Source organism: Rhinichthys klamathensis, unplaced genomic scaffold, assembly GCF_029890125.1.
Source record: "Rhinichthys klamathensis goyatoka isolate OS25496 unplaced genomic scaffold, OSU_Roscu_1.1 h1tg000393l_1, whole genome shotgun sequence".
Taxonomy (NCBI): Eukaryota; Metazoa; Chordata; class Actinopteri; order Cypriniformes; family Leuciscidae; genus Rhinichthys; species Rhinichthys klamathensis.
Window position 1 is genome coordinate 713,838 of NW_026606895.1, and position 27,782 is coordinate 741,619.

General features: G+C 40.2%; 1 protein-coding gene across 2 annotated transcripts; it reads right to left on the reverse strand.

Annotated features, from left to right (window-relative positions):
* Positions 1 to 14,077: 14,077 nt before the first annotated feature.
* LOC130070075 (lysozyme C, milk isozyme-like) lies at positions 14,078 to 16,879 on the reverse strand. Of its 2 annotated transcripts, XM_056234356.1 has the most exons (5): positions 16,732 to 16,879; positions 15,915 to 16,104; positions 15,621 to 15,812; positions 15,409 to 15,469; positions 14,078 to 14,488 (listed from the first exon to the last, which is right to left on the reverse strand). In XM_056234356.1, exons 2-5 carry the CDS (start codon positions 16,093 to 16,095, stop codon positions 14,365 to 14,367), a joined length of 558 nt encoding a protein of 185 aa, XP_056090331.1. In that variant the 5' UTR covers positions 16,096 to 16,104; positions 16,732 to 16,879; the 3' UTR covers positions 14,078 to 14,364. The 2 variants fall into 2 exon arrangements, with proteins under 2 accessions (XP_056090331.1, XP_056090330.1); XM_056234355.1 differs by lacking the exon at positions 16,732 to 16,879 and having other exon boundaries at positions 15,915 to 16,139.
* Between the last annotated feature and the right edge of the window lie 10,903 nt (positions 16,880 to 27,782).

Genomic DNA, 27,782 nt, shown 5'->3' on the forward strand with positions numbered 1-27,782 from the left:
GTGGGCAGGTGTGAATACAGCAATCTCACTCGGGTGTGGACCAAAAAACCATACCAAGACCCAGCTGAAGAGGTGGTCTCGCTCCGGTTATAAAACAAACTCTGGTACGGTTACAATTTCTGTCCAATGAAGAGATGACCTTAGCACACATGTGTTTTTGTTTAAAGATTTTGGTTCACGTGCAAAAAGGGCAGTGTGAAAGCGAACAACACCAAACACTGTATTTGGTCCGGACCAAAGCAAGTGAACTAGCGGACTTTCCTAGTGTGAATACACCCTACCCTATAAAACAATTATAGTTTTATTGGCATAATGCTTTTCACAATACATTTTGATCCAAATGTGCAAGATATAGTGCCTAAAGGTAGCTGGGTTGTTTGGTTGGTTGGTTGGTTGAAGTGGATGTAGATGTGCAGGAGGCGACTCTAACATATATAAGTCTGATGGGTCACAGACAGTGAAGACTGAGGAACATTTAAAGACTCTCATTTATCTGTATCTCCAACAACAGAACGTCTGGTGAGGAATAAAATGTTTCACAAAATGCATTGTGGAACACAGACGGAGTAGATCGAGTCCACCAACACCCCCAAAGCTTCACAGTCCTAAAGCTCGTCCTGGGTCAACATTTCATTAAGTAACATTAGGCAGTTTTGATTTATATGCTGTTTGTGTTTAATGTTGGTGATCGCGTTATTGTACATATGCAGATCAGTGGCAGTTCTAGACCATGATAACAGGGCGCCAGGTAGGGGACACTTGTACTTTTAGGGGGCACACTTTAGCATTTATCTTAATGTTATAGGTCACCTACAATTTTTTATTCTGCCACCATTCACTCTTATGGCCTTCTTTTGTTGAACATAAAAGAAGATTTTTTATTTAATTTTGTATCTATACAATTGAAGTCAATGGGCACCCAAACGGTCAGGTTAAAATATCTTCTTTTGTGTTGAACAGAAGAAAGAAACTCATACAGGTTTGGAACAACATCAGGCTGAGTAAATGATGACAAAAATTTTCATTTTTGGGTGAACTATTCCTTTAACCTATTTTTTTAGGATTATTTTTTAAGTATTTTTTACTGGGTCAAGGAATTATAATAATAATAATACATTTTATTTACATAGCGCCTTTCAAGAACACTTTGCATAGTATTGACAGTTACAAATATACAATCAGGATATAACAACATGAACTGGCAACATGAATGCAATAGATAACAGGGAGCCAATGCAATTGCTGTTGGATGGGAGTGATGTGAGCTGATTTTTTGTTCAATGTAAGGGCACGAGCAGCTGCATTTTTAACTAGTTGAAGGCGATTAATGGTTTTAGTGGGAAGGCCATAGAACAAAGAGTTACAATAGTCCAGACATGAGGTTATAAAAGCATGGACAACAGTTTCAGCATCTTTAAGATTTAACGAAGGTTGTATACAGGCGATGTAACGGAGATGGAAAAAACAGGACTTAACAAGCTGATTGATGTGGGGTTAATTTGGAATCAAATAGTACCTCAAGATTGCGTATAGTAGGTGAAGGATAAACTTTGACTTCATCCATATTAATGGAGAATTCATGTTGGGAGGAGACAAGGGATTTAGGGCCAACTAACAGGATTTCAAATTTTTTATGTATCACTCTGCATTCTCTACACATTAATTAAAATGATTTCAAGTTAATTTTTTAATTTGACAAGTAATCTTGTATTATAGTGTGATAATTAGCAGTGATGGCTTAACACTTTTAATATCTAGGCACTTTTCTGCATCTTTAAACTTGACACACTATATTACACAAAACAAATTGATAACAAAAATGACCAAAAAAAAATCTGCTGCGTAATCTGGATCAGATGGGCCGAACACAAATCAATTTAGTGTGGCAAATTGAGCGTTATAGGGCGGGGCGGAGCACTAATTATACCTGTGCTTAACGAACAGATTGCTACAATAACCAAGTTGAAGTTTCCGACTACGCCACCTTGGGAATTCCACCCAAAGCATTAAACACGCCCTCTAAAGGCACGCACAGGTTCTAATCTAGTTGTCTAATCTCTAAGCCAGAGACAAAGGTAATCATACAAAACACTTCATTTACAGTTAAAAGGTCCAATTATCACTGACAAAGGAACCGGGGCTTACCAACAGCGGCAGTCTCAGATAGAATAAACAGCCTTAAATAATGAAATCACTACAATCAGAGTGCACACACACCGACTAATGTCAGTGAAGAGCATGACACACGGTGAAGGACACACCACCACCCAAAGAAGGTCGCTCGTCTGCCCCCGGTGCCCAGATCGTGCCGACAACAAGAGATAGAGGTATTAAAATGGAGCAGAGATATGCATTCGCAAAACACAATAATTAAACAATATAAAGTATCACTTAAATGCAGTTCAGGGAAGGGACCAAATACTGTGTCCCACCCGAGTCTGCATAAATCAAATCACAAATAACAAAAACAAAAACATAAGCAAACTCAAATTAAAGAAACATTATAAACAAATGACCAAATATCTGCAGCCGTAAAGCTCAACCGTAATAATGGTTAAATGAAATAAAGGAATATTCAATAATCACAGTAAATAAATTGAAACCAAAATACAAATTCAGAAATACAAAGCCATTGAAACAGATTAAAGAATAAAATAGAAAAGGAAAACAAAGAAACTTAAAGCATAACGCTGAGACACACTTCTGCAAACAGAGCTTAGAAAGCACAGAGAATCTCACTTAAAAGCAACCCAGAAAGCTTGTTGGAACCATAGCAGTCCTGTGCTGGGAACAGTTATTCTCTGTAATACAAGAAAAACAGAACAATCCCATGCTGGAAACAGAACAGCAACTTTACGATGAGGCACAGAGCATGGAGCGTACAGCACTGCACTTGATTAGAACGCAGCCATTGCCCTCATCACGCGCCTACAAACAAAACTAAAATGTTACGCTGCCATTCATTCTCCCTTGGCTTCAGGCTCAAGCAAACATACTCACGATAGGAAACGCTATACACCGGGGTTAATATTCCGAATTCTAGCAAAACGTGGAGCCAGATATCCCCGATAAGCTCGTCGGTGGAGAATGCAGATCAACTTTTAACTGTGTAGAGTTTGAATACACCTTTTGGTGCTACTTGGACACGTCATCAGTGAAGAACTGGGTCATAGGGTGTTTCGGGTCTTTAATCTTCATAATTAATCTTCTCTCTGCGGCCTCTAAGATGTTTGTGGTGGCTTTGTTCAACTGGAGTCCTTTCACTCCAAGGAGTTTGAGGGCTCGCAGCAGTGAGCGGCCAGCGAAACCTCGGCACCCGACCTCGACTGGCTCGCAGCGAGCTTTCCAGCCGTTGCTAACGGCACTCCGAGCTGAGCTCTGCATACTTAGCCCTCTTGTGCTCGTGGGCCTCTTCAATACGGTCTTCCCAGGGGACAATTAGTTCCAGGATGACCACTTGCTTAGTAGACTCATGTTAGCACCATGTCCGGGCGGAGAGAAGTGGCTGTGATGTTGCCTGGAAACTTAAACTGTCTTCCAAGGTCGACTTGAAGCTGCCAATCATGAGCAGTGGAGAGGAGCCCCCTCGAGGAGCTAAGGTGTTGTTCCTTCTGCCCAGCTCTGATGAAGGTGATTATTTGTTTGGGGACTGCCTGGGTTTTGCTGAGCTGGATCGCTGTGCGGATAGAGTCAGCCAAAGCCTTTAACACCTGGTCGTGGCGCCAGCGGTACCGCCCCTCCCCTAGCGCTTTTGAGCAGCTGCTCAAAATGTGCTCCAGTGTGCCCCTCTTCTGACACAGCTTGCACTCAGGAGTGTCTGCCAGGCCCCAGGTATGCAGGTCAGCTGGGCTTGGGAGGACGTCATAGACCGATTGGACAAGAAACTTAATCCGAAAAGGCTCTGCTTTCCAGAGCTCTGCCCAGGTTATTCTGCGTGGATCTGCATGTTCCCACCTGGTCCACGCTCCTTGTTTGGACATGCCGGCCATTTTGGTGCAGCGTTCTTCCTCCACCTCTGCTCGTATCTCGTCCTGAATCAGTCTGCGCCTCTCTTTTCCCCGAGCCAGATCGTAACGTGGCTTGGGAAAACAACCAAGACCTGCTCGTCCCGTTGCCACGGAGCCCACCAGCGTTTTGTGCCTTAGTCGCGCCTCGGCTCTATTGACGGCTTCTTGCGCCTGCCACTTCCTCCCGGTCTTCACAAGGATTCCTGCTGCTGCGACTTTTGTGTCCCTGGAGTCCCTGTACATCAATACCTCTCTGGAGCGGGTGACTTTGAACTCCTCTGTTAGTCCACTCAAAGGAAGATGCAGCTTGGTGGAATGGCCGTACAGGGCAATGCTGCTCAAGGACCGAGGGAGCCCCAGCCATTTTCTGAGGAACTGGCTGATAGACTTCTCTAGAACCTCGACTGTTGATGATGGTACCTCGTAGACTAACAGGGGCCAGAGTATTCTTGGCAAGACTCCGTGTTGGTAGATCCAGGCTTTGAATTTTCCGGGGATGCCAGATCTATCAATCGCTGTGAGCCAGGAAGTCAGGTCGCACTTGGTTTGTTTTATTTGTTTCCACCAATTCTCGCCCAGGGCAACTGGAAGCTGCTGGGGACTGGAAGATGCTGGCTGATCTTGATCAACGGCTTATTTTTCCACCTGAGATTGCCACCACTAACCTACGACCAGATATTGTTTTGTGGTCTGGATCAGCACGCATTGTTCAACTGATAGAGTTAACAGTGCCATGGGAGGATGCGGTAGATGAGGCATATGAGAGGAAGAAACTGCGGTATGCTCATCTGGCCACTGAAGCAGAACAGCGAGGATGGAGAGTCCAGGTTTATCCAGTGGAAGTGGGTTGTCGAGGTTTTGTGGCACACTCTACAACCCGGTTCCTCAGAGACGTCGGATTCAGTGGCCAAGAGTTGCGTCGCACAGTAAAGAACTTATCTGAAGCAGCAGAAAGGAGCAGCAAATGGCTGTGGTTGAGACGGAAAGATTCTAGCTGGCTGTGTACAGGCCGCCACGCTACGGTTTCGTAGAATTCTTGAAAACTTGAAGAGTCTGTTGGTTTATTTGTATAGGTTGTATAGTATTTACAGTCATTACGTTCCTGTGTATATTGCGTGAATGACGGGTGGTTGGGCAGATATTGTGTTTTGCGGTAGGTGGTATGCCATACGGAACCGTTGCCACTGAAACTGCATTAACGCACCAGTGGGGCTCGACAGCCGTAGTCAAACGGGTTGGCGCGTATGGTTGGGTTGCGGAGAGATTGTGAAATTGTTGTTAGGTCTCAGCAGCAGGAGGGATGTAGAGGTCAGTAAGCTGGGCTGAGTTGAGTGGGGGACGGAGGGGGGTGACTCTGGGACATCTACCATCTACTTTAACATCTACTCTCGTGTAATGGAAATCATTATGGCAGCTGAGCAAACCGGATGCTGAAAAGTGGTCTCACATTGCTGTGTCCATTCCTATGACTGGTTACTACACAGAAGTTGGTGTAGTGGTTTCAACAGTGTGGCTAATCCACTGATGAATCGTCCATAGTAATTCAGAAGACCTATGAACGAGCGGAGCTGGCTGGTATTCTGTGGTGCTGGAGCCTCTAGTATGGCTCTTACTTTTGAAGGTGCCTTGTGCAGTCCATAAGCACCGATCACATGACCAATATATTCAATATATTGGCTGTAATGTCTTTCATCGTGCCCAGTTCATCCTTGAAAACATCAGTATGTTTTTCTAGAACATCCCTGAGCTCCGTGTTTCCCTTTGACACCATCCGCACCGTCGGCCAGTCCAGTTTCATTGTTTCTAGCCATTCTCGACCTAGTAAAGCTGGGTATTTCCCTTTTATCACATACAGTGCCAGCGTTGCTGATTGACCATTTAATTCCACATCCATTACCCCTCTAATAGTCACAGGCTCCCCTGTATACGTTTTCAACACTATCTTGGATGGCTTTAAGTAGACATGTTTTAGGGTTTTGTGGTACACAGCATCTGACACGATAGAAACAGCAGCGCCAGTGTCTATCTCCATACACACCAGCTCTCCCTCAATGACAGGTGTCACCCAATAGCCTTTGGAGTCTCCTTCCATGGCTAAAATATTCAAAGGAACTTCCTCTGAGGAGGAATCAGTGTCATCTGTGTACTTGCAATTTGACTGCATTGTATACAAATTCTTCTTGTTCTTTGATGTGCCAGGCATTTTGCTGAATTTTTTGTTTTGCAGCCTTTTGTTTTCCTCTGCAAGCACGTTCTATGTGGCCTTTTTCCCACAACTACGACACACCAACTCTTTACTCCAACACTCAGATGCGAGATGTCCAACGTTGCCACATCTAAAACAATGTTGCATTTGTAGGTGCTTTGCCAGGGGAATTCTGGAATGTGCTCATATCAGCAGACAATTTATGGACTTTATCTGAGCTACTGAAATGCTGTGCTTCTTTAGCAGCAAGTTCCATGCTTTCACTTATTTCAGTGGCTTTTTGCAATGTGAGATTACTTTCACTTAACAGACTTTTTTTGAATGGTCCTGATGGTATCATTCAAAACATTGCAGAATTCACAATGTTTGAAAGTTTCTTCAGTGCAGCAGCAAAGTAAGTAACCATATCTCCCTCTTCCTGATTTCTCTTTTGAAACCGAAATCGTTCCCCTATCACCAGCGATTTAGGTGAAAAATGTGCGCTCAACACTGCCACAATCTCAGCATAAGTTTTCTCACCTGGTTTCCTAGGCTGCACGAGGCTGCGTAGCAAAGTGAAAGTCTTTGCACCCATCACACTGAGGAACGTAGGCACAATCTTCTCACCCTCAATGGCATTTGCCTGCAGGAAATATTCAAATCGATCCGTGTATGAGCTCCATTGTTCAACATTTTCGTCGAATTGTCCGATATTTCCTATGACGCCAGCCATAACGTCTTTTCCTATGACGCCAGCCATAACGAGCTCGCGTCTCTTTCAGCTGTTTTCTGCACTTCACTACACTTGTATCCGGCAATTCAAACACGCAGGGTTCTTTCAAACATCCTCGTCGCCACTTTGTCGTGTCTTTCCCTTTTTATAAAGATAGAGGACACTAAAAAAGAGCCAGAAACATCAATTCAGGAACGAGAGAACTTGCATCTCTTTAATGCTCACATTCACTTGTATATTCTCTGCAGCACATCACTTCGTCATCATCACATGACTCCACCCATTACTTATGTCTAGGGTTGGGTACCGAAACGCGGTGCCAATAGGGAACCGGTTCCAACGTAAACGGTAGTAACCAGACCGAATAAGAACGAAAATTTCGGTGCCTGATTTCAGTGCCGGAGTCTCTGTGTCATAAGGCGCACATGCGTAAGGCCTCTCGCTCTCTCCCTCTCCGCCGTGCGCGCACTACACTATACGGTCTGTTCTGTCTCGCATGCGCACTCTTGCTCGCTCGCTCTAGATTCCGGGAGATTTTAACTAATTTGCGGGCATCAGGGAGCCATTATCAATATGCGGGAGACTCCCGGAACGTCTGCTGATAGCGAGGGGATTAATGAAGATGCCGAAGACAAAACGCTCCAAGGTTTGGCTGCATTTCATGTGTAAAATTACGCGTCAGAACGCCCTCTGGGTGTGCCGATTGCCTGAAGCCCATATAGAATCACGCCAAACCATTGGCTGATGGCGCGGGCGCCGCCTCGACGCCCTTACGTCGTCATATTATATTTGCGCGCGCGCCATCATCTGCTCCTCAGATTTCTCTGCCGAAAAAGGAAGCTTGTCGGCAGCGCGAGGATCTTGGCAGCGAATGCAGCGTCTCGTTCCCTATTCAGAGAACATAGGTTACACCAGTAACCAGAGACGTTCTCTTTCATAGGTTCACTCAATGCTGCCAAGCTGAGACGCAGTGGGAACGAAATACCAAGCTAAGCGCTGCGTAACTAGTACAATGACCAGATAACTTACATGACTGGTTCAAGCAGACAAAACATGGGAACCTGGAGCCATGTCGAGATTAGATTACCCTGGTAGTAATCTCTATTAATCTCCAGTATTATTACATTGTTTGATACAATATTGTTTTATTTGATGTTATGTAAATGTGATTTTTTATTTTATATTGGTTTATTTATTATTACCATATGTTACTTGTATTTATATTGTTTAAAGTTTTAAGTTAATATTGTGTCCAGTTTGGCCCTGTAAATAAAAAGGTATTATTTTTTGACAAAGTGTGTGCGGTTTTATTTTCTTAAGTACCGTTTCAAGAACCGGAACCGTTTAAAAAATACCGAGTAGGTACTGGTATCGTATAAAACCCAAACGATACCCAACCCTACTTATGTCTAAGTAAAAACGCTTTATACATAACAGTCTGCACAAATACCGATCAACATGCTTGTTTGCTTTGCGGCCCCTTTAAATAAAGTTTGCAAGACCAAGCATTCGATCTACGTCAGAGCATCCACGAATCTTTCTACGGTGTTGTTGGCAGGACAGCAAGAGCGAAGTTTGACGTAATACTGTATAAGCAACACTGGACAATTTGATATTTCTCACTAAGCGTGAACCTGGGCCCGCCCACATTGACAGCTTGCCCGCCCAATCAGAAATTCACACACACAAAAAAAAATACTTCTCTGTAAAGTTAAACATCCTATTAGTACTGTATGTGGTGTATTTTATCTATAACATGTTAAAAACAGTCAAATTATAAGTAAGCCTGATGATAAATATTTAAAAAGTTAAGTGTTGCGTCATGTGTTGGTGTGTTTTCATTGGTCAATGCAATATCAACGTAGCACTATTGCAATCTGGCTCGCACAATGGTAACGTTCGTTAGAAGGGTCATCATCATGGTATCTTGATTTTGCTTTAGTATGGCTAAACAAGTTGCACTCAATCATTTTAAAAAAAAACAACAACAACCTTGTATTGAGAACAAAAAGGGTTTGGAGGACCAGTCTGTGGATCGTAATGGAACAACTGCTGGCTCTGAGAATGGAGCGGAGATGAACTCCAAACCAACGTCCACTGATGCTAAATTAATATTACACTTTTACTTAAAGCTCACTTTAAAACACCATTGAGTATTTATATCATATTTCGGTCACAGTTTAAAATGGTTTTAAGTAAAAAAAAAAGATGTTGAAATGTTATTTTTAGCATTTTATATGCAGCTAATGCCGAGTTCAGACTGCACGATTTTCAAAATAATCGGGTCACTGTTGTTTTCACACTGCATGACTATCTGGGGTAACATTCAGTTGCTGCTGTGTTCACACTGCACGATGGATCGGCGACAGGAGGTTTCACACTGCATGACTTTACAAAAGAAAGAATCGCCGACAACTTCTGCCTGGTCAACAAACTACGTTTCACAAACAAACAAACGCGAGAAGTGATAGGAAATAACGGAAGATCACACGTGCGTGAGACCGGAGTTCTCGCGCGACACTGAATTTGTTATTAAAAATGATAGCCTACAAATTGTCTGTGCACTGATTTGTAGCGAAAATGAAAAAGAAAAAAAAAACAGTTTATGCAGGAAATGGTTGGGAAGAAGAGGGGAGCAAGGATTGTGTTTTGCAAAGAGAGTTGGGGGTAAATAAATAATTTTGCAAATGTCCTGCTGTTGCTGCTGGTCATGCAAATGTTTGTGCTTTGTTTCTTTTTGATATAATTGTAAATATAGGCCTATCTATTAAAATACTGATATTCTGGTCTATAACTCCTCCTCCTCCCTGTATCTTGCTCTCTCATTGGCTGTCGGTCATCGCCGATGTAGTTTTCAGTCAGAACACATTCACACAGCAGGATTGTGAATCGCCGACAGGTCCAGATATTTAGCATGCCAAATATCTCACGGGCGTCGGCGACTCGTCGGCGATTCTCTCAGATCGCGTCTTTGCTCATTCACACTGCGTGATTGTCACTCGCGTGAACGAGCACCGATTTGCCTGTGATTTCGGGCATTTGTCGTCGATTTCTCAAAACCTGTCGGCGAGCCAAAATCGGGGCTAAAATCGTGCAGTCTAAACTCGGCATTACCGAGCATGTATACTGTAAACATTCTTTATTCATATGAAAATACCCCAAATCACACACAAACCACATATTCTCGAAATCGTGCATTTATTAGCTTCTTGTTTCAGGTGAAGAGATGTGTCTAGCTTTGTTATCATGGAGGTCAGAATGAGGAAGTATACACAGGACCGCGTCATGCAGAAGGGCAGGATTATGGTCACGTTGAACCACGTGAGATGATTGACAGCTGTACAGCGAATGAGTTAGCGCGGAGATCATAAACTGACGCAACTCAGGAAGAGGAGAGACAGAGCTCGCTGTTTGAGCTCTTCAGATCGCATAATTCAGTGGAAAATGAATAGAAATGTTATTCTGTACGACTAAATATTTTACAAACATGTGATAAATCATTTCACCAAATATGCGCACCATTGGACTAAGGCGCACCATTGGTTTTATTGTCTATAAAACTGAAAAAAAGAAATAGGATTTTAGGGTAAGAGTAGCCTCCAAGGTTTGACATCACACACTCATACTGCCAAGGAAATTGTAACCATTATCATTCACACACATAAAGTAACTTCCATACATCAGAGTAAAAAGAAAATGTGTACAGCATAATATACTGTAATATAAACACACAAACAAAAAAACAATGAAAATTATATGCAGCCTACAGTGCTGTAAATAAAGCTGGAGTTTCACAACTAACAGTTCTTCACTGGTCGCGGTCCTCACCCTCTCTCTCCTGGGCACCGTACTCTATCGTCCATGGTGTCTTCATGCTCCTCGGCCTCTTCCCCCTATTCCACCACCACGCACCTTTACTCCTCCTCCTCCTCCTCTTCTTCTTCCTCCTCCTCTTCCTCGAGCAGGCAGTTGCCCTTGTTCATTTAATTGGCCAGGTGCCTCCATGTTCAGAAACTGTACTGGTCCTGCATGGTCAAGCTCTTTACATACATGTTTGGCAGCATTCACAGTCATGGACAGAACCTGTCAGGTAACTAAACATACTGTCTGATTGGTCATCTGAGATGTGTGAAACTCCTTTGTTAGTCAAGTTAGTTTCACCTGACTGTCAATTGCTGTAATAAATTTATCAAATGTTCCAAGGGATTCATATATGGTATTAATGGTATTATGTTCTTGACTAATTTTGACAATTGAACGGACTATTGTGGATGTGATGACTTATACAATGAAATGACGCTGACACGTTTTGGAGCGAACAACCATTAGACTGAGAATCAACAATCAGTTTAAATCAACAAGATCTATTCACTTAGAAATTGTGCTAAATGTAGGCTACCTGTACTTAATCATTTGCAAAGATGTACTGAGACATTGAGACATGTACTTAGACATTGAGACATGTACTGTTGTGAACAATTGCCAAGTGGTTTGGAGGTTTGTCCATGTTGTTTTGAGAATGTAATTTCTGTTTCAAGAAATGAGCCAAACCAATGGAGAAAAACTGTAAAATGTATACTCTAGCGTGTCTCCTAATCGACGTCATCTTCGTCGGACGACGTATCGTCCCCTGTATTACCGCATTTGGGATTAAGATCTCTTGTATTTACCCTGCAGCAGTAACCAGACAGACTCCAGACAACACCTTTAAATATATTTCAAGGACCTCAGGCCAATTTCAGAGAGAATCCCGCCAACATAAAGAGTACAACAGTTTTTATTGAATAAGAGCATGGCAAAGGTGACATGATACATTACATAAATTTTTTACAATATGATTGGTTCTTTAAATGTATAATTCAGCAAACCCTTCTGTTACTATTTAGAAGCATATCTGGATTTCTTGATTACTTCACTTTGTTACTCAGTCATGAGTTTATATATTTAGACATCTGTCTAGTTTCATTTCCCCTTTTTGTTATGTTCAGACACTTTGGCCCAGGTGTTGTTGACATTTAGTTTTTAAAAGCATATAAATGTTAATCCTGCAAGAAAAAGAAATGTTGGTTATGATTAATTTAAAAATTCCATCACATTAGCAACCATTATAGTCTGCGTTTTACAACTCTTTGAGCGAACGCAGACAGAATGACGAATCATTCATCACTATTACTTACACGCCGCAGCCTCTTCATGTGGTTTTGCTTCTCTGAGTTGGTCATCAAGTAATTTCATCTTCGCAGAGTTTAAAAGGTTTTGGAACAGTAAATTACTCTTTTCATCAATTCCACCAGAGAATAAACTGCACATTGCACCCAGTTTCAGAAAATTGTTTGGTGCGATGCGATTACAAATTTAGGGGAACCGCCCCTGATGCTTATGCTTATGCTATCGCTTGTTTCTTCTGCTTCTTCGCCTGTGTTTTGATCAGGAGATTATGTAGTCTTTCAGAATATGTGTAATAGCGCCCCCTACCGTATAACAGCAAAAACACAGAAAGCCGGAAATTTCCGTCAATGGCGAGGGAAGAGTTAATAAAAGCTTTATGGAATGCAATTAATTTTAAAATATGTTGTATGTTGGAGAAAATGACTATATGTAAAAAAGCTCTTTCTGATAGTGTTGTCTCTGAGGTACAAACATGACTCGCGGTAAATCAAGAAATCGAGAGATTCAAACAATAGGACTAACCGTGTTGAGCTTTATAAAAATTATTTATTTCTGTCGATAAATGCATCCAAACCGTTGCATCTGGTGACGTCACTGACAGGCGACTCAAGGACATGGTCCGGATCACTGGTTTAAATAGCTGATTTCTCTTTATTTAAACATTGTTGGAAACATTTTGAAAATGTAAGTACACACAAGTCAACAAAATATATAACATTGTTTTAGTGTTTTTTTGGATATTTAATTCAAAAACCGTACATATTGTGCATTTAATCGTCAAAATAATCTACCAATTGCTCGATTACCAAAATAATCGTTAGTGACAGCCCAGGTTACTTTGCTACAACGCATAGCAAAAAAATAATACATGATACATGATAACAAATAATTAATCTGCTGCTCTGCACATGACAGTCAAAATGACAGTTTTTTTTTATTATCTCAATGAAATGTATGCAGTATATTTTAGTTCGATTATGTTTTTTTTTTTATATTTAGTATTTTATGGGTACTAAATTATATTTACGCTGTAGTTATAATCCATTTAATCACTTTTTGAGCATAGACCTGAAAATTAAATTTCCAACTTAAACTGTCATAAATCTTGAATGCTTTAGAGCACGACAATTCATCTTTTCAAAGACGACAATTGGCAGATCATTGGTGAAGTGAAAAAAAGTTTAAAAAGTGAACTTTAAAAAAGTTACCGAATTTTACATTTATTGTCATGTAAATATTCTACATTTTTATGTGAAATATATATTTTCAAAAACACCTTTTACTTTAAATCTGCAAGAAAATCAAAGCAATTAATCTAAACAAGTTTAGTAAGAGCTTTCAGTAAGATTTTGTTTGGCCGCAGTACCAAACGTTTCCACTAGATGAAATTCGTCTCCCATTCATTTCCTATGCGGTCATTATTGACAGTACAAGTGTGACTATTTTTTATGGAAGATTTTTTTTGTTCACACAGCAAATGCCAAAACATTTCCAAGTTTCGTACCATTCCGATGAAGTAAAAAAAAAAAAAAAGCACTAAAAAAAGTAAAAAAAAATGGGCAAATAATGACCAAAGACAACCAGAGTGTTTTCGTGAGGAAAATAGTTGTTTACTGCTATCTCAGGTTAACTTTATTAGGTTAATCAGTGAGGATGTCTGATGTTCTGTGTTGTTTAAGTACATTAAGTATATTTCCAATTTTTATATGACTAAAAATGTCCCCTATTCTATTAAGTGGCTTTTTGACTGGGGTGAGACTGATGGACAGTGACGGATGATCATAGTGCTTGTTGTCATGTTGTTCTTCAGCATACTGTGTTTGCAATAAACAACTTGAACCGTTCGCGCCCATCGTTTTTAAAAGCATGCTCTTCGTCGTCTTTATCATATACCATAACCGCACTCAGCATCAACACAGCGTGATTCAAGGAACAGAGAGTTTTATTTCAATTGTCGACAGAAATGTAAAACACCACCAAACATTTACAGCATTACAGCGATAATATAAAGTTTATTCATGCACAAGCACTCTCTGTTCAGAGCCTTGATATGTTTAAACTCACACTGGTCCCACCACCATCATAGTGACATTCAATCAAAGCAGTTCCCATGGGAACATCAGACTGTTGTGTTTTTAGATTGACAGAAATCATGCCGCTGATCAGAAGTGATATTGTTAGGTAACGGTAGTCAGTTCATATATTGATTTGTAAATCACTGTTACAAATCTACAGTTTTACAGCAGGTCAGAAGAGTACACACTGTTGTTTCACCAACTAATACCAATACACACTCGTCTTAAAGCTCTTAATGATGCTTCTTCATTCAGACACTCAGCGAAATAACGAGTGGGATCCACAGAGTCACACTCCTTCACCAAAATAGTGTTCAACCTGTAACACACAAAAAAACAGTCACACTTTGATTGTTCAGGCCGGATTTGACTTCTTAAGCCTTTATATTTGAGGTAAATAATTATATATAAATATATGTGTGTGTGTTAGTTAGTTAGTTAGTTATTTTCTTCGGTCATTTTGAACAATTAAATCTTAGGTCATATGTAATTCAAAAATCCTGTACATTGAAAAAACATAAAACAATATAGCAAATAGAGAAGAATTTAAAAAAATATATATATATTAGAAAGATAAATACAAAATCAGTAAATGCACAAAATGTGTGTGTATACTATACAGTATATGTATATATAAACACACACTTATTTATATATATTTACAAATTTACGACAAATTTAAACAGCACTGGGTTTATAAAATTATAAATGATATATATATATATATATATATATATATATGCAGAAATATTCTCACACACTATTGTGGAAATAAGATACTTCTGCAGACTTCTTTTTGCATATTTAAAGGATCATAAATTTAATTATTTTCAACTTGGAAGAGTGATATCAGAGGCGTTTTGGGTTTAGGTTTACTGAAAAAATGTTATGAATGTAATAATACTTATATTGAATGTTTATATATCGTGGACATTTTCATAGAGGCCTTTTAGACTTAACTTTCCCTTCGCATGCGCTTTTGCCCAAATGCCATCCAGTAACTACACTGTCAAAAATGCATTTTATTTGTTGTTGTAAATAAAACAAAGATTATTGGAGTAGTTTTCAGTCTTTCTACTGCAAAATGTATTAGTTGCCATTTCTCTGTAATTATGTGTGAAATTTAGCAATTTCTGAGTGAAATCAGTTTCAAAGTAAATCCTACATAAAATGTTTTTCAGCGTATGAACTGACATCTAGATCATTCAATGCAGTGTCTATAGTGTGTGGGCTACTTACTTGCTGTCAATCATGGTCTTCAGGCAGGCGATGTCATCTGTGACGTCATCGTCAATCAAAGCTATTGGAGGAAACAGAAAAGAGTCAAAACCTTATTCAAACTGGCTCACTGTGAATGCTTAGAGAGCCATAGGAATCTGGCAGTTTAAGAGTCCAGAAATTCACAAATCATTGTTTAGGATAGTGTTATGATTGGTGTGGTATTTTCTCACCAGAGCAGCTCATTTCGCAGACATTGAGTGATGGCATCATGCCAGAATCACAGGCCTGCTGATCACTGAGCTGAAACACGCCGTACAGCTGCCGAGAGCGGATATTAATTAAGGGCTTGTTCTCTTTAGGCTTGGGGCCGATGGCTTTGACAAAGCTGGTGTTGAAGCCCGAGGCATTGGCCTTGCAGACAACTGTCACAGAACAAAGGAATAAAGGGTGTGAGGCTGATCAACCTTTTATCTGCACATCATGTGACATAAATATATGGATAGAGAAGGGACTCTGTTACTCACGTCTAGCGATGAGATCATCCACGGTCATTTTGTCTCCCATGGCTTCAGTCACCTGAATCTGAGCCGCCTCGAGTTGAGCCTTCAGCTCACATTTCCTGAGAATCCGTCCCTCAGTCGCACTGGACACCAGCAGAACCAGAGCCAACGCCGCCAACATCTTCACTGGGAGAACGCTCTTCATCTCTGATATCTGGAGGTTAAACACAGAGACAAGTGAAAGCAGAGATAAATGGGAATTTATTTTTAGTTATAGTTATATTAATTTGGTTGCATTGGTGTAATGCAAAGTAGCCCATTTAAATGGCTTATTATTTTAGTCTGATCATGCAAACAAACAAAAATTTTATTTTATTTTATATACACTTCATCAAGGATGTTTTGATTGATCAAAAGTGCAACTGTTTTCAACACTGGTAATAATCAGAAATGTTTCTTGAGCATCAAATCATCCTATTAGAACGATTTCTGAAGGACCATGTGACACTGAAGACTGGAGTAATGATGCTGAAAATTCAGCTTTGATCACAGGAATAAATTACATTTCAAAAATATATTAATATAGAAAACACTTATTTCAAATTGTAATAATATTTCACAAAATCACTGATTTTACTGTATTTTTGATTAAATAAATGCAGCCTCGGTGAGCAGAAGAGACTTCTTTCAAAAACATTCAAACATCTTACCAACCCCAAATTAACTATACTGTATATTTGACCATTGACCTGGTTCAATGACCAGCAAGGCATTCCCTACCAGTTTAATCACAGAACCTGCAATCAAACTGCTGGAGGAACCGTATTAAAATGACTCTTACCAGATTTTTTGTTATTGGATGTTTTGTTGTCTTCGGATGTTCCTCAGTCTTCACTGTCCTTCTGTACTGTGACCCATCAGACTTATATATGCTAGAGTCGTCTCCACCTCAGCTGCACCTGTGCTTTTGGTTCATCCCAACTTTAATAGTTTTAATTAATTTAACAATTAATCTTTTTTGGTCTGAATGTGTGTCAGGGGAAGATGGTCTCGCCCTGTTGAGTTTTTGGTTCCTCCCAAGGTTTCTCCATCCACCCAAACCAACCGTCTTGGGGAAGCACAGTTTTGTGCATCCTTGTTCCTATATAAATTTTTTTCATTTGGCTCGTGTTTGCTGTGATGTGACGTGCAGGTCATTTGAGTTTGTATCTTTCATATAATTTCCAGTAGCGATGGGCGATATATTATTGTTTGCGATATACCGGTAAAAATTAGTCTTACCGAATACCGAAGAATTAGTCTTCCCGCAATAATAACGATAAAGCCTTGTTGATGACGTATTTCTTTTTGGGACCCATTCGAAGCTCACGTGCAGCGAAAACAACTATGGCGGAAGGCGGAAGGCGGAAGTGAAGCTGAGGCGGAGTTTATCGCTAAATGAGGAACTGGTACATAGATATATTTTCACTCGCCGAACACTGACTGAGTTCTTGAGAGTTTCGCTCTCCGTCAAGCGATCCATAAAGTGCACTATTTCAGTTCATCCCAATGAACGCAAAGTGTTTTTGATGCACAGTAAACACTAGTGTGATGCGCCTGACTCACCGTCGCTTTGCTGAGAGCGCTCAGTGTTTCTCACACACTCAAAGAGACAACAAGAGAGTCTAATGACTCATTTCCACCGAGCGGACAGTACAGTACAGTACGGAACGCAATTATTTCCGTTTCCACTGTCAGAATGCCGAACTGTACCATACCACTTTTTCGGTACCCTTCCGACGGGGTACCTAGCATCTGTCTGCAGCCTGCAAGACTTTAAGTTACGCCCCTTCAAGTTACGCCCACTTAAAGTTACACCCACTTCAAGTTACGCCCCTTACCCACTTCAAGTTATGCCTCTTCAAGTTATGCCCCTTCAAATTACTCCCACTTCAAGTTACGCCCCTTCAAATTACACCCACTTCAAGTTACACCCCTTCAAGTTACGCTCACTTCAAGTTATGCCCCTTCAAGTTATGCCCCTTCAAATTACGCCCACTTCAAGTTACGCCCCTTCAAAGTACGTCCTCTTCAAGTTACACCCCTTCAAGTTACACCCACTTCAAGTTATGCCCCTTCAAGTTACGCCCACTTAAAGTTACGCCCCTTCAAGTTTCGCCCACTTCAAATTACGCCCACTTCAAGTTACACCCTTTCAAGTTACGTCCCTTCAAGTTACACCCACTTCAAGTTACGCCCACTTCAAGTTACACACCTTCAAGTTACACCCACTTCAAGTTACGCCCCTTCAAGTTACGCCCACTTCAAGTAACGCCCACTTAAAGTTTCGCCCACTTCAAATTACGCCCACTTCAAGTTACACCCCTTCAAGTTACGCCTCTTCAATTTACACCCACTTTAAGTTACACCCCTTCAAGTTACGCCCCTTCAAGTTACGCCCTTTCAAGTTACACCCACTTCAAGTTACACCACTTCAAGTTACGCCCCTTCAAGTTACACCCACTTCAAGTTACGCCCACTTCAAGTTATGCACCTTCAAGTTACACCCACTTCAAGTTACGCCACTTCAAGTTACGCACCTTCAAGTTACACCAACTTCAAGTTACGCCCAGTTCAAGTTACGCACCTTCAAGTTACACCCACTTCAAGTTACGCCCACTTCAAGTTACGCACCTTCAAGTTACACCCACTTCAAGTTACGCCCACTTCAAGTTACGCACCTTCAAGTTACACCCACTTCAAGTTACGCCACTTCAAGTTACGCACCTTCAAGTTACACCCACTTCAAGTTACGCCCACTTCAAGTTACACCCACATCAAGTTACACCCCTTCAAGTTACGCCCACTTCAAGTTACACCCACTTCAAGTTACGCCCCTTCAAGTTACGCCTCTTCAATTTACACCCACTTTAAGTTACACCCCTTCAAGTTACGCCCCTTCAAGTTACGCCCTTTCAAGTTACACCCACTTCAAGTTACGCCCACTTCAAGTTACACCACTTCAAGTTACGCCCCTTCAAGTTACACCCACTTCAAGTTACGCCCACTTCAAGTTATGCACCTTCAAGTTACACCCACTTCAAGTTACGCCACTTCAAGTTACGCACCTTCAAGTTACACCCACTTCAAGTTATGCCCAGTTCAAGTTACGCACCTTCAAGTTACACCCACTTCAAGTTACGCCCACTTCAAGTTACGCACCTTCAAGTTACACCCACTTCAAGTTACGCCCCTTCAAGTTACGCACCTTCAAGTTACACCCACTTCAAGTTACGCCACTTCAAGTTACGCACCTTCAAGTTACACCCACTTCAAGTTACGCCCACTTCAAGTTACACCCACATCAAGTTACACCCCTTCAAGTTACGCCCACTTCAAGTTACACCCACTTCAAGTTACGCCCCTTCAAGTTTCGCCCACTTCAAGTTACGCCTACTTAAAGTTACACCCACTTCGCCTCAGCATCACGTCCGCCATTTGGACATACTCTAATTACGCCCCCTTAAAGTTACACTCACTTCCTGTTACGCCCCTATCTTGCTGTCTGTAGACAGACCCATATCAGCACAGTGGTACGGTACCTAAAGGGTGGAGCTAGACACTGCAGAACATTGATTGGTTGACAGAGACAAACAGCCACATGCCGAGAAGCAAGAACGAGATCTGCTGTATGTCATCCATTGTTGTTTACTATGTCGCTTTCTTCTTCGCGCGAAAATGACGTCGATCGCTTCTTTTCGGCATAGGCTACACCACGTCTATCAAGTATGGTACTGTTTGCGGTGGAAACGCAAGCCGGATTAGGGTTTACCGTCCCGAATCGCACTGTAATGTACCGTACCGTAGCGCTCGGTGGAAACGAGCCATTACATACCACACAGAATTGACGTGCTACATGTAAATAGGGTTGAGAAACCGAAACCGGTGCCAATATGTAACCGGTACCTATGTAACCGGTATGTAACTGGACCGAATCAAAACATAGATTTCGGTACCACTTAAATGCCTGAGCTGTCGATTGAAATATTTGGCCTCTGGTTCTCCAAAAAGGACTTAAGAAGCACTATCACCGCACGTAATCGCTAGTTAACCCTTTGACGCGTACGATCGCTCACTGGTATGATTAGAACGTTCAGTGCATCGCGTGATCATCAACTGCTAAATTCAAACCTGCGTTCGCGCTTTGGCTTCCACTGAGCCAGAGACACAAGACCTTGTGAGCGACATGCAATAAGTCAGGAGAGATGTAATATTTTGCCTGAGAAGGCAAATGTGGTCATATTTCTGCAAAAGAATTACTTTAAAACTTTAATATATTGTTAAATTTTTTTTCAATAAAAAAGCTGTTCTTTAATGTCATTCACCATCATTTTGTGCCTCTTTTTTAATTTTTTTTTTATAAAGGTATCGGTTCAGGCACCTTTTAAAAGTATTGATTTGGCACCGGTAGTTAATTTGGAATTGTTCAGCCTTTATGAGCAAGCAGAAACTAATGTGCAAACGCAGGCGTGATTAATATTCATAAACCCAGCAGCTCATCCATCCTTAGTGCGGTTTATATTGTTCTTAGTAGTAGAATTCATAGTAGTAGTATTATCTTATCAGTATTATTGTTAGTTTTTTACATTTCAAATTTGTAATTGATTTGAATTATTATTGTGTGTAATTATTATTGTGTGATGTTTTTCAGTACAATTGCACTATTTAAACATTATCTGCACTTTTACAGAAGAAACGTATATCTGTTAGCTAACTTTTTAACTTTATAAATTTTCCATTTCTGCAAGGGCTGGTGTTTGGATTTTTTTTTTTTTTTAAATTCTTTTATGTAATTGGTATATTATAGGAGCCTATATGATGATGGGTACGTTTTACTTTAGATCAATGTTTGTGTTTCTGCAGCCATCACTTGTAGCCAAAACCAGTAGTGAATGGGGCTATATTTTTATATCGTCATTGATATCGTTATCGCAATATATACCAGAAAATATTATGATATAGTTTTAAGTCCATATCGGCCATCCCTAATTTCCAGCTGTGAGTGTGTCTGGAGCTGATGTTGCATGACTGCCACAGACATATAATCGAGGACAGAAGTCACTTTTTAAAGCTTTAAATCCTCACTGTCTTTTTCTTGGGTGTATCTGTTGGTGGCGTGATCCTGACGATTCCTTGTGAAGACTTAATGCTTTTGTGCAAAAGTGCTTTATGGGCAAGGCGTTGTCATCTAAAATAGCCGTTTCTAGAAACTCACAATGGCTTTAGTCAAGAAATTATTTCAAACAACCCAGATTAAGGATAATTTAGGACTTATTTAATTATCCGATGCAAATCAGACTTGTTCTTCAGCATTATCACAGTAAATGATTTGCAGCTTATGTTAGAGTGTCAAAGGCTCATGCAACTTGCAAATGTACCGGTATGTAGGAACAATGATGCTTTACTTGGAAAGAATGCCCAGTAGGGGTGTAACGGTACACAAAAATCACGGTTCGGTACGTACCTCGGTTTTAAAGTCACGGTTCGGTACGTTTTCGATACAGCAAAAAGTAAGAAATGCCAGAGAAATGTCCTATTTGTTAAAAGAAAAAATATTTTTTAAATAAGTGTGAGTTTTCCTACATCTTGAAACTTTCAGGTTTATAAATGGGTGTCATCTTTGAAGGATGAACAAATAATGTTTTGGTCATTACATTAAAAATAACATTTAAATATATGAAGAGTTCAGATGCAAAAGCCATTTGAAATTTTCTTCTAGAATGATCATTTTTATCAAGCTTGTATATTTAAGTTCAGTAATTTCACTTAAATGGCAATGAAGATTACCTATTAATTGTAATTTGAGTGAAATTACTGAACTTAAATATACAAGCTTCATAAAAATGATCATTCTAGAAGAAAATTTCAAATGGCACTTAGAGGCGTTTGCATCTGAACTCTTATATTTATATAATATTTGAGTTTTGAAGTGCTGGAAAAAGATGTGTGAAGTACTTGAAAGCATTTCACTATTCCTGTCAGGGTCTTGCTCTGGCAGTTTTGTCTGTGTTGTCTTTGTTTCATGTCTCTATGTTTGTGTTGTGCTTGAACATGTGGTTTTGTTTGTGTTGGCCATGTGCTCCTTTGTTTCTGCCTCCTTGTTTTCCTGTACCACGCCCTCTTGTCTAGTTTGTCTGAGTGTTGTCACCTGTTCCTCATGTTCTCTGCTCCCTTGGTTCAGTCCTCGTTTACGTGAGTGTGTTCACCTGTTCCTGGTCTGAGTGTTCTCACCTGTTACTCTTGTTAACTCCCTTTATGTGTGTGCTCTTTCCCTCATGTGTTGCCAGTTCGTTGAATGTTGTGCTACTGTTTACATCTGTGCTACTTAGCTAGTTTCTTGTTACCTAAGTCTATTGTGTTTTATTTGTAGAAGTTTGTTAGTGCTTTAGTTCTGTCTGTCTTGTCTCCTGAGTCTCTAGTTCCAGTCCTGCTAGCAGAGCGTCCCTGGCTGCTTGCACTCTGTGCTTTGGTGCAAGCCTGGTGCTTAGCCTGAGATCCCTGAGTGCCTTGCTGTTGTCCTTGGAGGTTCCTGTCTGGCTATTGCTAGTACTCTCAGGTCTCTTTCTGCTCTGCAAACACTACTCTCCAGCCTACAGTCTTCTTGTGCTAGCTACAGCTGCTGCTCTGCAAGTTTGCTGCAACGGCTGTCTTTGTGTCTCATCCCTGCCTTTTGTCTGGACTGTTCACCTCTCCCACCACATCTTGTCTACTGTTTGTCAATAAACCTGTTAACACTCGTTCTGCATTTGAGTCCTCCTTCATAGACCCGTGACAATTCCAGCCAAACTGGTTACAGTTAGTGTTACTATATTAAATCCATGGTGAATGTTGCTGGTCCAAGGAATCGTATATCGAATAATGGTCCAAGGAATCGTTCGGTTTGAATGCGTACCGAACCGGAAGCCTCGAACCGAAACGGTTCAATATGAATACATGTACCGTTACACCCCTAATGCCCAGTATATAGTAATTCAGTTAATTTTTAAGGGTGTATTCATACCTGTCTTGTTTGGTTCGATTGAATTGAACTCAAGTTCGTTTCCCCCCTTGGTGCAGATCTTGTGGGCAGGTGTGAATACAGCAATCTCACTCGGGTGTAGACCAAAAAACCATACCAAGACCCAGCTGAAGAGGTGGTCTCGCTCCGGTTATAAAACAAACTCTGGTACGGTTAAAATTTCTGTCCAATGAAGAGATGACCTTAGCACACATGTGTTTTTGTTTAAAGATTTTGGTTCACGTGCAAAAAGGGCAGTGTGAAAGCGAACCACACCAAACACTGTATTTGGTCCGGACCAAAGCAAGTGAACTAGCGGACTTTCCTAGTGTGAATACACCCTACCCTATAAAACAATTATAGTTTTATTGGCATAATGCTTTTCACAATACATTTTGATCCAAATGTGCAAGATATAGTGCCTAAAGGTAGCTGGGTTGTTTGGTTGGTTGTTTGTTTGGTTGGTTGGTTGGTTGGTTGGTTGAAGTGGATGTAGATGTAGATGTGCAGGAGGCGACTCTAACATATATAAGTCTGATGGGTCACAGACAGTGAAGACTGATGAACATTTTAAGACTCTCATTTATCTGTATCTCCAACAACAGAACGTCTGGTGAGGAATAAAATGTTTCACAAAATGCATTGTGGAACACAGACGGAGTAGATCGAGTCCACCAACACCCCCAAAGCTTCACAGTCCTAAAGCTCGTCCTGGGTCAACATTTCATTAAGTAACATTAGGCAGTTTTGATTTAAATGCTGTTTGTGTTTAATGTTGGTGATCGCGTTATTGTACATATGCAGATCAGTGGCAGTTCTAGACCATGATAACAGGGCGCCAGGTAGGGGACACTTGTACTTTTAGGGGGCACACTTTAACATTTATCTTAATGTTATAGGTCACCTACAATTTTTTATTCTGCCACCATTCACTCTTATGGCTTTCTTTTGTTGAACATAAAAGAAGATTTTTTATTTTATTTTTTATCTATACAATTGAAGTCAATGGGCACCCAAACGGTCTGGTTACCAACGTTGTTTAAAATATCTTCTTTTGTGTTGAACAGAAGAAAGAAACTCATACAGGTTTGGAACAACATGAGGCTGAGTAAATTATGACAAAATTTTTCATTTTTGGGTGAACTATTCCTTTAACCTATTTTTTTAGGATTATTTTTTAAGTATTTTTTACTGGGTCAAGGAATTATAATAATAATACTACATTTTATTTACATAGCGCCTTTCAAGAACACTTTGCATAGTATTGACAGTTACAAATATACAATCAGGATATAACAACATGAACTGGCAACATGAATGCAATAGATAACAGGGAGCCAATGCAATTGCTGTTGGATGGGAGTGATGTGAGCTGATTTTTTGTTCAATGTAAGGGCACGAGCAGCTGCATTTTTAACTAGTTGAAGGCGATTAATGGTTTTAGTGGGAAGGCCATAGAACAAAGAGTTACAATAGTCCAGACATGAGGTTATAAAAGCATGGACAACAGTTTCAGCATCTTTGAGATTTAACGAAGGTTGTATACGGGCGATGTAACGAAGATGGAAAAAACAGGACTTAACAAGCTGATTGATGTGGGGTTCATTTGGAATCAAATAGTACCTCAAGATTGCGTATAGTAGGTGAAGGATAAACTTTGACTTCATCCATATTAATGGAGAATTCATGTTGGGAGGAGACAAGGGATTTAGGGCCTCCCTTTTTTTTCTCAGTATTCAGTTTTCCACCTTTACTAAGACTTTAGACAATCAAGTATCACTCTGCATTCTCTACACATTAACTAAAATGATTTCAAGTTAATTTTTTAATTTGACAAGTAATCTTGTATTATAGTGTTATAATTAGCAGTGATGGCTTAACACTTTTAATATCTAGGCACTTTTCTGCATCTTTAAACTTGACACACTATATTACACAAAACAAATTGATAACAAAAATGACAAAAAAAATCTGCTGCGTAATCTGGATCAGATGGGCCGAACACAAATCAACTTAGTGTGTTAAAGTGAGGGTTATAGGGCGGGGCGGAGCACTAATTATACCTGTGCTCAACGAACAGATTGCTACAATAACCAAGTTGAAGTTTCCGACTACGCCACCTTGGGAATTCCACCCAAAGCATTAAACACGCCCTCTAAAGGCACGCACAGGTTCTAATCACCATGAGAGCCAGAGACAAAGGTAATCATACAAAACACTTTATTTACAGTTAAATAAAAAGAAAAGAAAAGGCATTAACATGCAGCCACACATCTCATTGAAAAGGTCCAATTATCACTGACAAAGGAACCGGGGCTTACCAACAGCGGCAGTCTCAGATAGAATAAAGGCAAGGCAAGGCAAGTTTAGTTATTTAGCACATTTCATACACAATGGCAATTCAAAGTGCTTTACATAGAAGAAATTAAAATAATCAAAACAAAAAAGAATAATTAAAACAGTTTAGAATAAAAAATAAAATAAAGTAATACTGGTCCACCCCCATCTGAGATGGAAGAGATTGAGCCGGTTTACGGTGCCACTGGACCTCTAGCCCAGGGACGTACTCTGCTGGGGTGGTGCTACACCAGTAATGCCCAGCGGGGCCCCCACAGAGCACGCTGTCTGCTGCCGTTACGCTCTCAGCAACTTCTTATACTCTCAGCAGTATAACTAACTTACTCCTTCACTCGCCTCATCGGAGTGAAGACTCTCCCGCTCTCCTTCAAAATCTCTTCCAGAGATTATAATTTTTTTTTTTTTTTTTTAAATTAAAAATTAAAAAAGAAACAAAGACAAAAACCAGTACAGTAAAAACAGTTGGACGAACAGTGGCACAGTGCTCATTCAGTAAATGCATAGCTAAACAGATGTGTTTTGAGTCTGGATTTGAATGTGACTACTGTAGGAGCACATCTGATCTCCTCTGGAAGCTGGTTCCAGCTGCGGCTGGTATAATGGCTAAAAGCAGACTCTCCGTGCTCAGAGTGAATCCTTGGTATTTCTAGCTGATGTGATCCTAATGATCTGAGTGATCTGTTAGGTTTATATTCAGTGAGCATATCTGCAATATATTGAGGTCCTAACCCATTGAATGATTTATATACCAGTAATAATACTTTAAAATCAATCCTAAATGTAACTGGGAGCCAGTGTAGAGACCTGAGGACTGGTGTGATGTGTTCATATTTTCTGGTTCTGCTCAGAATCCTGGCAGCTGGGTTCTGTATGAGCTGCAACTGTCTTATGGTCTTTTTAGGAAGGCCAGTGAGGAGTCCATTACAATAATCCACCCTGCTGGTGATAAAAGCATGAACAAGTTTCTCTAAGTCTTGATTGGAAACAAAGCATCTAATTCTTGCAATATTTTTCAGATGATAGTATGCTGATTTAGTTATTGCTTTGACATGACTACTGAAACTAAGGTCTGACTCTAGAGACACACCAAGATTCCTGACTTGATTTTTAGTTGTTAGTAGGGATGGGCATTTTTCAAAAATATTGCATTCGAATATTCGGGCTCATAAAAATCGAATATTCGAATATTCGTTTATTTAAATGACGTTTAATGAAAAATACGTTATTTTTTAAGTTAATTTTTTTTTCACGTTTTTGTCACCATTTCTGAACAAGCTTACAATTAGGAAATATACACAACAAGCTTACAATATATGTTAAAGTTTTCTTTTAGTTGAAAACATTAAACAGTAGGCCTATGTGTAAACAAAAAATATAAAAAACAAAAGCATTAATAAAAGCATGCTTAAGCAGCGCGAACGGGAAAAAACGCCTAATAAAGCAGATTGCGCCAGATCTTGTACAGAACGTACACAGACACACACACACACACACACACGAGTCAGCATATGATTATCGTGTTTATATTGTTTCACGTTTTTATTGAGAAAAACAATATCCACATGCAGGGGCGCCGCCAGCAATTTATGCTCGAGTGAGAAAAGGCGCTTCGCTGACAGACGCTTCAGAGACACAAAGATAACGGCGTTCTAAGTTTCTAACAGCACTTTGCGTTTTCTGTTCTTAAACCTGTCTCGGTCCGTGTATCTTTTGGTCATTTGATTTCCTGTTTGGAATGGAATAACGAGAAATGAAATCCAGCTCGTTTATTCGTTTTTTTGTTTAGTTTAAAAAACGAAAAATTAGATTTTGGCTTGATTTTTCATTTTTCGTTTGTGGTTTACAAATCGGTTTATGGGTTCGATATTTCATTTGCACACGTGGGCGGCGCTGAAACGCCCCTTTCATCTGATTGGTCAAACCGCTCCGCCTTCAGTACAAGCTTTTCTTTCTGTCGGGCAGAATAAGAGTATTAATAAATGCACTTTAATAAAACAATATCTGCTCTGAAACCACCACTCACTGTTAACTACGCAAAATATTTGAAGCAGAAATGTTGCTGGTAATGGGGGCTCTGCGACCCCAGTAATGTGACCTATGACAGATTATTTTAGCATGCGTATTTCCCATTGATAAATACAGTGCAAATAGTTCCGTCTCTTTGGATAAAAGGGAAGTGGAAATAAAAATCAATAATAGGCTGAACTGTAACATGATAATATGTTCATAACATTTACCACTCTCGTCTTTTATTTACATCAAAAGGTGTGTGTGTGTGACATGCACAGTATATGCCTAAATAATTTTGAAAATTGAATAGAAATAAAGTTTATATTTATAAATGTAAGCATAGGCTATAGCCTACTTGGTTCACATGAAAAGAAAGAGACAGAAAAGAGAGAAGCTAGAATCAGTGAACGTACAGAACGTAGGCTAGGCTACTTTCAAAATTAGCAGGGTTTGGGATTAATTAAAATCATGACAGTTGAAGAGCACGG

Bases quoted from the DNA above. Each gene is read 5' to 3' on its own strand.
- LOC130070075 (XM_056234356.1), bottom strand. From the start codon at position 16,095: ATGAAGAGCGTTCTCCCAGTGAAGATGTTGGCGGCGTTGGCTCTGGTT. The intron at 15,813-15,914 runs GTGAGTAACAGA...GTTCTGTGACAG, and splicing joins GGATGATCTCATCGCTAGAC to TTGTCTGCAAGGCCAATGCC. The intron at 14,489-15,408 runs GTAAGTAGCCCA...TGTGTGTTACAG, and splicing joins AAGACCATGATTGACAGCAA to GTTGAACACTATTTTGGTGA.